Source organism: Bubalus kerabau, chromosome 11 (assembly GCF_029407905.1).
Source record: "Bubalus kerabau isolate K-KA32 ecotype Philippines breed swamp buffalo chromosome 11, PCC_UOA_SB_1v2, whole genome shotgun sequence".
Lineage (NCBI taxonomy): Eukaryota > Metazoa > Chordata > Mammalia > Artiodactyla > Bovidae > Bubalus > Bubalus kerabau.
Genome location: NC_073634.1, coordinates 51,443,862 through 51,457,054, shown reverse-complemented (window position 1 = coordinate 51,457,054; position 13,193 = coordinate 51,443,862). Strand labels below are relative to the sequence as shown.

The following is a 13,193-nucleotide window of genomic DNA, read 5'->3' as shown; positions in this document are numbered from 1 at the left end:
AGTCAAAGGCTTTGGTATAGTCAATAAAGCAGAAATAGACTTTTTTTCTGGAACTCTCTTGCTTTTTCGATGATCCAGAGGATGTTGGCAATTTGATCTCTGGTTCCTCTGCCTTTTCTAAATCCAGCTTGAACATCTGGAAGTTCATGGTTCACATATTGCTGAAGCCTGGCTTGGAGAATTTTGAGCATTACTTTACTAGCGTGTGTGATGAGTGCAATTGTGCAGTAGTTTGAGCATTCTTTGGTATTGCCTTTCTTTGGGATTGGAATGAAAACTGACCCTTTCCAGTCCTGTGGCCACTGCTGGGTTTTCCAAATTTGCTGACATATTTCAGCACTTTCACAGCATCATCTTTTAGGATTTGAAATAGCTCAGGAATTCCATCACCTCCACTAGCTTTGTTCATAGTGATGCTTCCTAAGGCCCACTTGACTTCACATTCCAGGATGTCTGGTTCTAGGTGAGTGATCACACCATTGTGATTATCTGGGTCGTGAAGATCTTTTCTCTATAATTCTTCTGAGTATTCTTGCCACCTTTTCTTAATATCTTCTGCTTCTGTTAGGTCCATACCATTTCTGTCCTTAATTGTGCCCATCTTTGCATGAAATGTTCCCTTGGTATCTCTAATTTTCTTGAAGAGATCTTTATCTTTCCCATTCTATTGTTTTCCTCTAATGTATTTCTTTGCATTGATCACTGAGGAAGGCTTTCTTATCTCTCCTTGCTATTCTTTGGAACTCTGCATTCAAGTGGGTATATCTTTCCTTTTTTCCTTTGCTTTTCGCTTCTCTTCTTTTCTTAGCTATTTGTAAGGCCTCCTCAGACAGCCATTTTGCCTTTTTGCATTTCTTTTTCTTAGGGATCGTCTTGATCTCTGCCTCCTGTACAATGTCACGAACCTATGTCCATAGTTCTTCAGGCACTGTATCAGATCTAATCCCTTGAATCTATTTCTCACTTCCACTGTATAATCGTAAGGGATCTAATTTATGTCATATCTGAATGGTCTAGTGGTTTTCCCTACTTTATTCAGTTTAAGTCTGAATTTGGCAATAACGTGTTCATGATCTGAGCCACTGTCAGTTCCCGGTCTTGTTTTTGCTGACTATGTAGAGCTTCTCCATCTTTGGCTGCAAAGAATGTAATCAATCTGATTTTGGTATGGACCATCTGGTGATGTCCATGCATAGAGTCTTCTCTTGTGTTGTTGGAAGAGGGTGTTCGCTATGACCAGTGTGTTCTCTTGGCAAAACTCTATTAGACTTTGCCCTGCTTCATTCCATACTTGAAGGCCAAATTTGCCTGTTACTCTAGGTATTTCTTGACTTCCTACTTTTGCATTCCAGAAAACTAACCAATCTGATCACATGAACCACAGCCTTGTCTAACTCAATGAAACTATGAGCCATGACGTGTAGGGCTACCCAAGCAGATGGGTCATGGTGGAGAGTTCTGACAAAACATGGTCCACTGGAGAAGGGAATGCAAACCACTTCAGTATTCTTGCCTTGAGAACCCCATGAAAGTGAAAGTGAATTTGCTTAGTCGTGTCTGACTCTGAGACACATGGACTGTAACCTATCACGCTCCTCTGACCATAGGATTTTCCAAGCAAGAGTACTGGAGTGGGTTGCCATTTCCTTCTCCAGGGAATCTTCCCCACCCAAGGATCAAACCCCAGTCTCCTGCATTGCAGGCAGATGCTTTACCATCTGAGCCACTTGATCTTAGCCAAGAACCCCATGAACAGTATGAAAATCAAGGTAACGTGTTCAATATTAAACAACATATTCAATACTATTAGTAGTAATAATGATCTTACCATCACAGTATAGTGGAAACTAAACTTGTGTATCTGTTGCATTTGCAAAGTATTTTCAAGTCTTAATGCTACCAAATCCCATTTATAAAGTAGATAAATAGATTTGAAAATTATCTAAAACCAGGTAATTACTTATTTTTGTATAGGTTCATTGCTTTTCAGAGTACTTTTGTAATTATATTACACCATTTCATACTGCTATCACTTAACAGCTTCCGGAGCAGCTCCCATTTTTTTTTTTAATTTTATGCTTGAACTGCCACCACAACCTCTCCACCCCATCCCTGCCCACTACTGGCAATTTCTATAGTTTCCTAACCTCTAGTTTAACCAAGTCCTTAATCCTCATCTTCCACATGCAATGTAAAATTTTTTATTTTTGCTTTAAAATGGTCTCTCCTAAAGTAACTTAGAAATTTAATTCATTCCCTCGTTCAAAACTTTAGGCAACTCCCACTGGCAATTCAAAGATCCTTAAGAAATGTCTCAGAGTACTTCTCCAGCCAGTATTCATGTTTTATGGCTCAAAGTGGCCACTGTAGGTAGATCAAGATAGCAACAATAGCAGTTCAAGCTCATCAGCCTCTTGTCTACCCAAAATCCCAAAGAAACTGAAATATAACCAACTCAGAGGTTCTCAAAGTGTAGGCCAGGACTCCTGGTGAACCTGAAACCCATAAAGAGGGTCCATAAAATCAAAACAACCTTCATAATTCTAGATATTTGCTGTTTTTTACTCATTATTCATAATTGTAGAGTTTTCCCAGACACTAGGTGACAGGTGATACCACAACAAATTGAATGCATAAGCAAATTTCAAAATCCAGCTTTCTATTAAACCAGACCTTGCAGAGACTTGAAAAAAGGTTAAACAATGCCACTCTTCTCATTAATTTTTTTTTTTAATTTACTTACTTGTTTGTGTCCGGTCTTAGTTGTGGCAACCAGGATTTTTTAGTTGTGGCGTATGGGATCCAGTTCCCTAACCAGGGATCAAACCTGGGCCCCTGCCTTGGGAACACAGAGTCTTAGCCACTGGATCACCAGGGAAGTCTTCATTAATTTTGAAATAATTTTTCCTAAGATATTTGTTAATATGTAACAGATTTATAATTTTTTTTCTGCACCACATCAGCATGCGGAATATCAGTTTCCCTACCAGAGATCTGGTATGCAGGTCAAGAAGCAACAGTTAGAACTGGACATGGAACAACTGACTGGTTCCAAATCGGGAAAGGAGTATGTCAAAGCTATATATTGTCACCCTGCTTATTTAACTTATATGCAGAATACATCGTGAGAAACGCCAAACTGGATGAAGCACAAGCTGGAATCAAGATTGTTGGGAGAAATATCAATAAACCTCAGATGTGCAGATGCTGCTGCTGTTGCTGCTAAATCACTTCAGTCATGTCCAACTCTGTGCAGCCCCATAGATGGCAGCCCACCAGGCTCCTCTGTCCACAGGATTCTTCAGGCAAGAATACTGGAGTGAGTTGCCATTTTCTTCTGCAATATGCAGATGACACCACCCTTATGGCAGAAAGTGAAGAACTAAAGAGCCTCTTGATGAAAGTGAAAGAAGAAAGTGAAAAAGTTGGCTTAAAACTCAACATTCAGAAAACAAAGATCATGGCATTTGGCCCCATCACTTCATGGCAAATAGATGGGGAAATCATGATAGACTTCATTTTGGGGGGCTCCCAAATTACTGCAGATGGTGACTGCAGCCATGAAATTAAAAGACACTTGCTCCTTGGAAGAAAAGTTATGACCAACCTAGACAGCATATTAAAAAGCAGACATTACTTTGCCAGCAAAGGTCCATCTAGTTAAAGCTGTGGTTTTTCCAGTAGTCATGTATGGATATGAGAGTTGGACTATAAAGAAAGCTGAGCGCCAAAGAATTTATGCTTTCAAACTGGTGTTGGAGAAGACTCTAGAGAGTCCCTTGGACAGCAAGGAGATCCAACCAGACCATCCTAAAGGAAATCAGTCCTGAATATACAGTGGAAGGACTGATACTGAAGCTGAAACTCCAATACTTTGGCCACCTAATGCAAAGACCTGACTCATTTGAAAAGACTCTGATGCTGGTAAAGAATGAAGGCAGGAGGAAAGGGGACAACAGAGGATGAGATGGTTGGATGGCATCACAATGGACATGAGTTTAAGTAAGCTCCAGTAGTTGGTGATGTACAGGGAAGCCTGGCATGCTGCAGTGCATGGGGTCGCAGAGTCATCCATGACTGAGCAACTGAACTGAACTGAACTGAACCAGGGTTCTAACCTGTTCTCTGCAGTGGAAACAGATTCTTAACCACTGGACTGATGGGAAAATCCCTATAATTGTTTTGTAATAAAGTAGTAAGACCAACAGGCAGAATACTTATCTCCACATTGTCCTAATCCCTGCTGCTGCTGCTGCTGCTACTAAGTCGCTTCAGTCGTGTCCGACTCTGTGCGACCCCATAGACGGCAGCCCACCAGGCTCCCCCGTCCCCGGGATTCTCCAGGCAAGAACACTGGAGTGGGTTGCCATTTCCTTCTCCAGTGCATGAAAGTGAAAAGGGAAAGGGAAGTCGCTCAGTCATGTCCGACTCTTAGTGACCCCCATGGACTGCAGCCTACCAGGCTCCTCCGTCCATGGGATTTTCCAGGCAAGAGTACTGGAGTGGGGTGCCATTGCCTTCTCCTCCTAATCCCTAGAGCCTGTGAATATGTTACCTTACATGGTGAAAAAAGAATTTTGCAGGTGTGATTAAGTTGAGAATCTTCAGATGGGGATTGAGATAATTCTGAAATGTTTGTATGGACCAAATGTCCACACAGGGGTCCTTAGGAATGAAAAGAGGAAAGCGGGAGGGTGAGGCTGAAAAGGAAGTATGACAATGAAAGCAGAAGTCAGAGTGATGTCGCTTTAAGATGGAAGGAGGCAGTAAGCCTCTAAAACCTGGAAAAGGCAATGGAACAAATTTCTCTAGAACCTCTAGAAGAAACATAGCCCTGGATACCTTGATTTTAGCATTGTGAAGCCCATGTTGGACTTCTGACCTACAGAACTGTAAGATAATAAACTTGTGTTGCCTTAAGCCATCAAATTTGAGTTAACTTGTTATAAAAGCATTAAGAAACTAGCAAAATAAATAGTTTCTATTTTACTTTCCAATGTAATACATATTAATAGATATAATCCATATAATTATAAGCTCTTTGGGGTCCTCAATTTTTAAGCATGTAAAAAGGTTCTAAGACCAAAAAGTTTGAAAGCCACTGCTCTAAATAAATCCTGTGTGTCTCTGTCTTGGCTCCCTCTCTTTTCACCTTAGCTCTTGGTGTTCTTACCACCAACAGTGACCTTGCTCTTGTTAAAATCCTCCCCATTCTTTAAGATCCATATTATATTCCATCTCCTTGTCCCTGATCACCTCAACCAAAAGCCTTCTTTCCTTAACTGAATGCACTGTGGGTCAGTTATCTGCCATGTATTTTTGGTCTGTTCTTTAGTAAGTCATGTTTGACTTTTGCGACACCATGGACTGTAGCCTGCCAGGCTCCTCTGTCCATAGGCTTTCCCAAGCAAGAATACTGGAGTGGGGATCTTTCCCACCCAGGATTGAACCCGTGTCTGCTGCATTGTAGGTGGATTCTTTACCACTGAGCCCCTGGGGGAAGCCTGTAAATAGTGCCATATATTGTATATGACTCAAGTATCTTAGACAACAAGGATGGGAGAGAGTTGTTTATTTTCTGTTTGAATGAAACTTTTTTTTTTAATGTGTGATCAGTAATTCTCAGGAATAAGATAAGGAATGTAAATTGTTCAGAAAGAGTTGAGATGCTGTTCTATAAAATGACAGTGCTATTGATTAGAGGAAAAAAAGGGTGTGTGTATGTGTGTATGATGTCCTCAGGATATTTACATTGATTTTATTAGAGCTGGAATTCAATTTTTAAAAATTTGTAATAGTGTCCTTATTTCCTATCCATTTAGCCTAACATATACCAGCTTTGGGAGAAGGCAATGGCACCCCACTCCAGTACTCTTGCCTGGAAAATCCCATAGACGGAGGAGCCTAGTAGGCTGCAATCCATGGGGTCTCTAAGACTCGGACACGACTGAGCGCCTTCACTTTCACTTTTCACTTTCATGCATTGGAGGAGGAAATGGCAACCCACTCCAGTATTCTTGCCTGGAGAATCCTGGGGACGGCGGGGCCTGGTGGGCTGCCGTCTATGGGGTCGCACAGAGTCGGACACGACTGAAGTGACTTAGCAGCAGCAGCAGCATACCAGCTTTGGGAGGATACACTGTATCCTCAAATAAATTGAATGAAATGAGCAAAAAGAAAATGTTTCAAATGTGATGGTACTTAAATACATCAATTAAATGCTCAGTAAGAATTTATTGAGAGCCTACTATATGCCAAGCACTATACTATAGGCACTTGTTTTACAGCGCTGGAGGACAGCCTGGCATATAGAAGACATTCAATAAAGGTAGATCTGACCGTCCCTTTATTCATTTTTTCTAACTCCCTTTCTTGACTCCGCCCAGGCTAGTTTTCCTGAAGTCCCTCTTGTGTGAGGTTTTAGACCCAATGCGGCTGCCGTACGGCAGCGTTGCAAGATGGCGGCCTCCATGTTCGCCGGTGCGGTGAGAGCAGCCTCCGGTCAGTGAGAAGCGACGCGCTCGGTTTATGCTTTCATAGAAGCGGGGACTGGCGCGGGAGGGAGTGGACGTTTAACGTGGGTGGAGGTTAACAGGAAAGGAGAGGTGATCGTTATTGAGGACAGAAGCTTGTTGCGAATTTTCTCCGGAGTGGCCTGTATTCGATTTCAGCTCCAGAGAGCGCCGAAATTCTTGGACCCTTGCGGACCTGGGGTTTCCCCCGGTTTCCTCTTCCGTACCGGCTGGCAGCCATTCCTCTTTCCCTAGAAAACAATCCCGAAGGACGAGGGTGGGGGTAGGGGAGTTGCGACGAAGACAGGAAAGTTCCACCAAGGCCAGGATCCGTCATTCCCAACCTTTGACCTTGAGGTGTTATTTAATATCTTTGAACTTAAGAGACTACGGCTCTAAAATAGGGCTAACAGCATCCACGTAAATTTCCTTGTGTCCTGTCTGGGACGTGGTGTATGCATGAGATTCAGGGAGTGTGCAGGGGATGTGCCTGTTTGGTTCCCTCAGTGCCGGTACACGGGGTCTTAAGAGAGACAGGAGTGAAGGATTGCCTTCACTCCGAAGACTTCTGCAAAGGTTAGAGATCATTCAGATACGGTTTTAAAGAGTCCCATGGACAGAGGAACCTGGTGGGCTATGGTTCATCCAGTTGTTGAACATTTCCATCATTCTGTGGAGTTTTATCAATGTGCACACTATGATTATTATTATTTCTAATTTTTATTGGAATATAGTTGATTTACAATGTTGTGTTACTTTCTGCTGTATAGCAAAGTGGATCATACATACATATACATATATCTACTTTTTAGATTCTTTTCCTATGTAGGTCATTACAGAGTACTGAGTAGAGTTCCCTGTGCTATACAGTAGGTCCTTATTAGTTATCTGTTACATATATAGTAGTGTGTATGTATCATTCCTAATCTCCTAGTTTATCCTTCCCACCTGGTAACCATAAGATTGTTTTCTTCATCTGTGACTCTGTTTCTTTTAACGTGCACATTCTTGAGTCCCTCACTAGTCTCAGTCAGAATCTGCAAGTGGAGCCGGAACTCTGTGAGTGATTCTGCTTTGCAGCCATGGACTCTGAGTCTGGTGATTGTGTGAAAGATTGATAGAGAAGACACCTAGCCCCTCCATGATCTGCCTTCTGAGCTGCCACCACTCCTCCATGTTAGGTCCAGTCCCTGCTCCCAACAAGGATTTGTCTCAGCTTCCTCACCTTTGCATGTGCTATCCTACTTAGACACTGTGCCTCCCGCTCTTGTGGCCTGTTCATTTTCGAGAGGGAAACTCAAGTACCTCTTATGTTATCTTTATGAATCCTTTTTCTGCCGCTCTGCTGTCTCTCCAAGGAGCTGTGGAGCTTTCACATCTCTGCCATGCTGTTTCCTGTGTATGGGAGTTCTGTGTCATCCCAGTGTAAGCGCTGGTGGTGGGAATTAACTTTACATATGTTTTGTCCTCTACTGTTGACCACAAAACTAGGACATATCAGACTGGATTGTGGTGGTGGTAGCATCTCTCTCTAACTTAAAAAAGGATTGACTTATACACAGATGGGTAATGTTGTAGTGTATAAGCTATATCGCAATAAGAATAAAAAGCTCCATGTGTGAGTCTGATGCTCAGGACCCATTAATTAATTATAGCACTCAGTTGCTTTGATGTTACTTCGTTTTAAATATCTGGATGTGTATTTTTTTTGTTTGTTGGTTTTGGCTGTGCCCCTTGGCTTGTAGGATCTTAGTTTCCCAATCAGGGATCGAACTCAGGCCCCAGCAGTGAAAGCGCTAAGTCCTAAACACTGGACCGCCAGGGAATTCCCTGGATGCATATTTTGGAGTGTCATATTAAGTATACATGCTTTTCTCTCTCTGCAGGAATTTTACGGCCCCTGAACATTTTGGCATCTTCAGCCTATCGAAACTGCACCAAGAATGCCTGTCTTAATTCTGTACTGTCCTCCCGACATTTCAGTCATATTCAGACACCAGTTGTGTCCTCTGCTCCCAGACTGATCACATCTGTCAGAAACCTGACATGTGGGCAGACTGCCACAGTCCTCAATAGGTTGAGTATTATATTTTAGTAAACATGACTCTTGGACAAAAATTCTAAAATCTTCATGCCTACCACAATATCTTAGGAGTAGATGAGATTCTGTGCCTACCAACAGTTGATTATATAGACTTTGTTTGATAAGATTAGAGAATATGTATGTTAGTGGAGACGACCACTCAGGACCCACTTCTGATGCTCTAGATGTGGTTTTCTGGGTGGAAGCTGTCAGCCAAAATAGAAGCTGGATAAGATGCTCAACTTAACAAGGCTGGGCTGCACATGGTGCTCATTCCATCAGCCAAAGTTTAGTTTAAGTACTCCTGAGTGCCCAGCACCATACTCGGCAGAAACCGTACAAGGATAAAAAAGTTGAAGCCCTCAAGGAAGGTTTTTAAATTTTTATTTATTTGTATGACTGCATCAGGTCTTAGTTGTATCATGTGGGCTTCTCTGGTTGCAGGGTACAGGCTCTAGAGTAGGCTGGCTCAGGAGTTGCCCCATGGCATGTGGGATCTTAGTTCCCTCTCCAGGGATTGAATCCACGTCCCCTGTATTGGAAGGCAGATTCTTAACCACTGGATCACCAGAGAAGTCCCCCTCAAGGAGTTTATAATGTAGTGGGCAGGTAGGTGAGAGATCAGGTGATTAAGCTATACCAGCATAAATTCTCAGGGATTAAGGGAGTAGATTATGGAGGGCTTGCAAGTTGATGGCAGTTGCTATTCTTACGGGTGGCATCATGGATCATTTGAAGTAGTAGTGTATATTGAAAGTCATCTTTAGTGCATTGGAGCTGCTGCTTTCATTTCTACAAAGTGGATTTTATCCTTTAATGTCTTATTGCTGAGTTTAAATTTTTTAAATGTATTTTAGAATGGCCCTCTTGCTCCCAAATGTCCTGAAGCCACCAGTCAGAACTGTAACATACTACAGTTCGAGAAAAGGCAAGAGGAAGACTGTGAAAGCTGTCATCTATAGGTTTCTTCGACTTCATAGCGGTCTGTGGCTAAGGAGGAAGGTGAGTCTTCACACGGTGACTTGCTTAGAAGAGGAGTGTGAGGTTAGATGGGACTGAAGCAAAATTCAGTTAGCCTGTTCCTTGATACATCTTCCCCACATCTTAGCAGTAGCTTTTACAGCGCTGCACTTGAGTCCCAGCTTTGTGGGCATCTCTTCATATAAGCGAATCCATGTGAAGAAAACATGTTTTAGCATTCAGTATAACAAAATATTATTCACAATGGCAGAAGTTGGTACTGCAGAACAGGTTCATCTCAGGTCTCTTACATATCTGGCTTATCTAAAGATTACTAGAATCCCTTTGAGGCTCCTAATGTGTAGTATCTTGTAGGGAGGCTCTGTTTAAGCTCCAAGCATTGAAACAGTAGAGGGGACTTCAAGGACTTAGCTCCATGGTGAGGTTTGGGACTGAAGCACTTCCAGCTGACCCTGGATTAGGTTCTCAAGGTGACTTAATCTTTATGGCGGAATAGTAACCCTTCATAACCCCTGCCCCTTCTCTTTTTTAACTTGACAAGTTTTTGTCCTTCGGTGTGTATGATTGGCAACCGTATCAGACAGAACTCTTAGTACTTAATTCTGATCAGGGACCACGGCTTCTAGAGGGGGACTCTGACAGATTACAGATTATTCCTGTTCTGTCTTCTCCCACAGCAACAGGTGGTAAAAGTGAATGTGGGCTTTTTCATTCATATCCTGAATTATTCATGGAAGCAGAATGGGTAGTAATTAGAAAGCAGCTGAAGACCCGAGTTTTCTAGGACACTGTTGATAACTATTCAAATCCTAATTCCCTTTTACTATTTGGAAGTTAACAAACAATTCTTTAAAGGTCAAAATTTGTTTCCCTGTGAAAATAAAATAATTGGTAGGATGGTCTCACTATTTGAAGGGTTGGAAGGATTATCTTCTCTCTTATAAACTATCCTAAATTTGTAGACAAATAAGTTGACTGGCACTCTGAGCTCATTTCTCCACTAGAACAATCCTGTGGTAGTTAATTTCTTATATTAGTTAGTAGAAGCTCATGTAATCCATAAGTACCTGAACTGAGTAATTCAACAGATACTTGTGAATTTTGTGCCGTTGGAAACATTCCTTCCCCTTTGCTAGTAATTATTTCCAGGTCCACATGTGACCCAAGACAAAATGAAATGGCTGGTCTTCCTTGCCTTCCTTTCCACAATCCCTTTTATTGGGCTCTGAAACCCTCACAGTAGTATAAATGACCTGGTCAAGCTCCCCAATCATAATACCTAGTCCCTGCTCAAGACCCCCAAAGTATTCCGTATACAGAACAGCCTGCTTCATCAAAATCTGATTTTAAGAAGAAAACAAAAAAATCCAGATGGGTTAATTTACACTAATGTATAAAAACAGTATAAACATTTGTATAAATGTTTATATAATATAAATTATTTTAAATATATAAATATATATATTTATATATAATATAAATATAAAAATATTTGTATAAAAACAAATTATTTTCTGCAGCACAGTTTCATCCAAGTGTTCCTAATTTTTAGTCTTTATTCCCTCCTTCCATTTCTGACCCTAGAGACTGTTTAAGAAGTCTCAAGCACTTTCTCAGTGGCCACATTCCACAGAATAATCATTGAAGGAGATAATTCTGTTGGTGACAGGCAGGACAGTAAGCTAGCTAGCTAGCTATCAGATCCACAGGGACCCAGTTTGGCTTGCAAACTAGAAAACCTGTTAAACAGATACAGGGATTTTGCTTTGAACCTTTCAACTTAAAATTGTAAGTAATGAGAAGTAACCATCTAATCTCTGGCACTGTCAAGTCAGAACTCTGAAATAACCCTTCCTTCTTTCTAAGCATCACTGTACTCTAGAAGTTGCTAACCACCAATGACACTAAGGCATGTGAAGCTCATGGCACCTTCCCATCAAAGAGTTGTGGTTTTGTTCACTTAGCATGCTGCCCTAAAGGAGCCCTTGGCTCTTTCCAATGGCTCAGGTTCTAGTCTCACCTTCCCTGTAAATTACTGTATGGTTTTAACCAAGCATTAACCTGGATGACACCTAAGGTCTCTTCTACTTTAAATAGACTATGATTGGGACTTTCTTGGAGGTCCAGTGGTTAGGACTTCATGTTTTCACTGCCAGGAGCCCAGGTTCAATCCCTGGTCGGGGAATTCTATAAGCCACAAGGCCAAAAAAAAAAAGAAAGAAAAAAGAAAATAAATAAGCTATGATTATAGTTTTTATATTCAATCTCAGTATCTGTTTCTTCAGAAATTCTTCAAAATTAATAATGTATGGATGATATATAGGCAGTTCTGGATTAAACATACGGAGTAACTATTCCTTCAGCACTCTTCCTAATAGTTTTCCTGTAGTCATTGTTCCTCAAAAGAGTACTTATTACAGAAACTGCTCCCCAGGGTGTGAAAAGGATAAATGACGCACTATACTTGAGAACTCTGCTTCTCAGCCCTTGTAATACTTAGCTCCCATAAATGAACACAAGTGTCCAGTTAGCTAGTACGCCATTATCCTTGACATTTGGAAGAGAGTAGTGTAGCGGTTAAGAACTCTAAATAGTTCTGGGACTTCAGTCTGCTACTTCACTGCTCTAATTGTTTCTCTTTTATATGTAAAATCAGAATAATAGCACACTACTGTTGAAGAGATAGTAAGATAACGCATATAAAGTTAGCTATTAAAATTGTGTATCATTACCCTGTACTTCACAAGCCACAATTTATTTAGCTTTATTTTCTGTGACTTTAAATAATCTTTTTAAAACCGTTAAGTTATTAATACTTGTTTTTCAAACTATGCATGCTTTCTCTGCCTACCCCCATTGAGAATCATATTTTTCTGAAAAAACATACCAGCCCCTATGAAAGTTTAGTCTCTGTTCCCAGTGGGCCTATAAACCATAAGTAGTGAAGATAATCTGTTTTTTTCTATATAATATAATGTTGTAAATGTCTTTGTAATATTATCTAACAGGCTGGTTATAAGAAAAAATTATGGAAAAAGACGGTTGCAAGAAAAAGACGCCTGAGGGAATTTGTCTTCTGCAATAAGACCCAGAGTAAGCTCTTAGATAAAATGACAACATCTTTCTGGAAGAGGCGAAACTGGTATGCTGATGATCCTTATCAGATATATCACGATCGAACAAACTTGAAAGTATAGATCAGAAGATCCATGATTTCTCAGTTATTAACTGTATATCTGTGTATGTATGGTGTCTTTGCAAAGATGAAGTGGTATAAGACATGATGTAAATTGTACCAACTGATACTTGGAACATGGGGTACCAACATTAAACTTAACAATGTTTTAAAACTTAATGGATTAAACATTCCCAGATTTGTTTGGGGAAATATAAATTTTAAATTATTGATTAATTTTAACAAATGGCAGTGACTTAACTAGTTTTTCCAATTAGGCTTATTTAGTTGCAAGGCATCTCCAGTTGGGACAGATGTGAAAAGACTGTAAAGCTAACAAGTTAGTTCAAGCAGTGAGACTTTATTTTAAGGACATGTGCCAGAAATACAGGAATACCTCACACCACCCAGAACTAACCCCCAGGCCTCAGGGAGAGTAGAA

General features: G+C 40.8%; 1 protein-coding gene across 1 annotated transcript; it reads left to right on the top strand.

Annotated features, from left to right (window-relative positions):
* Window positions 1-6,386: 6,386 nt before the first annotated feature.
* On the top strand, window positions 6,387-12,931 carry MRPL35 (mitochondrial ribosomal protein L35). The gene is made up of 4 exons (XM_055540328.1): window positions 6,387-6,501; window positions 8,399-8,588; window positions 9,453-9,597; window positions 12,585-12,931. The coding sequence occupies exons 1-4, from the start codon at window positions 6,459-6,461 to the stop codon at window positions 12,771-12,773; spliced, it is 567 nt and encodes a 188-aa protein (XP_055396303.1). The 5' UTR covers window positions 6,387-6,458; the 3' UTR covers window positions 12,774-12,931.
* Window positions 12,932-13,193: the final 262 nt, after the last annotated feature.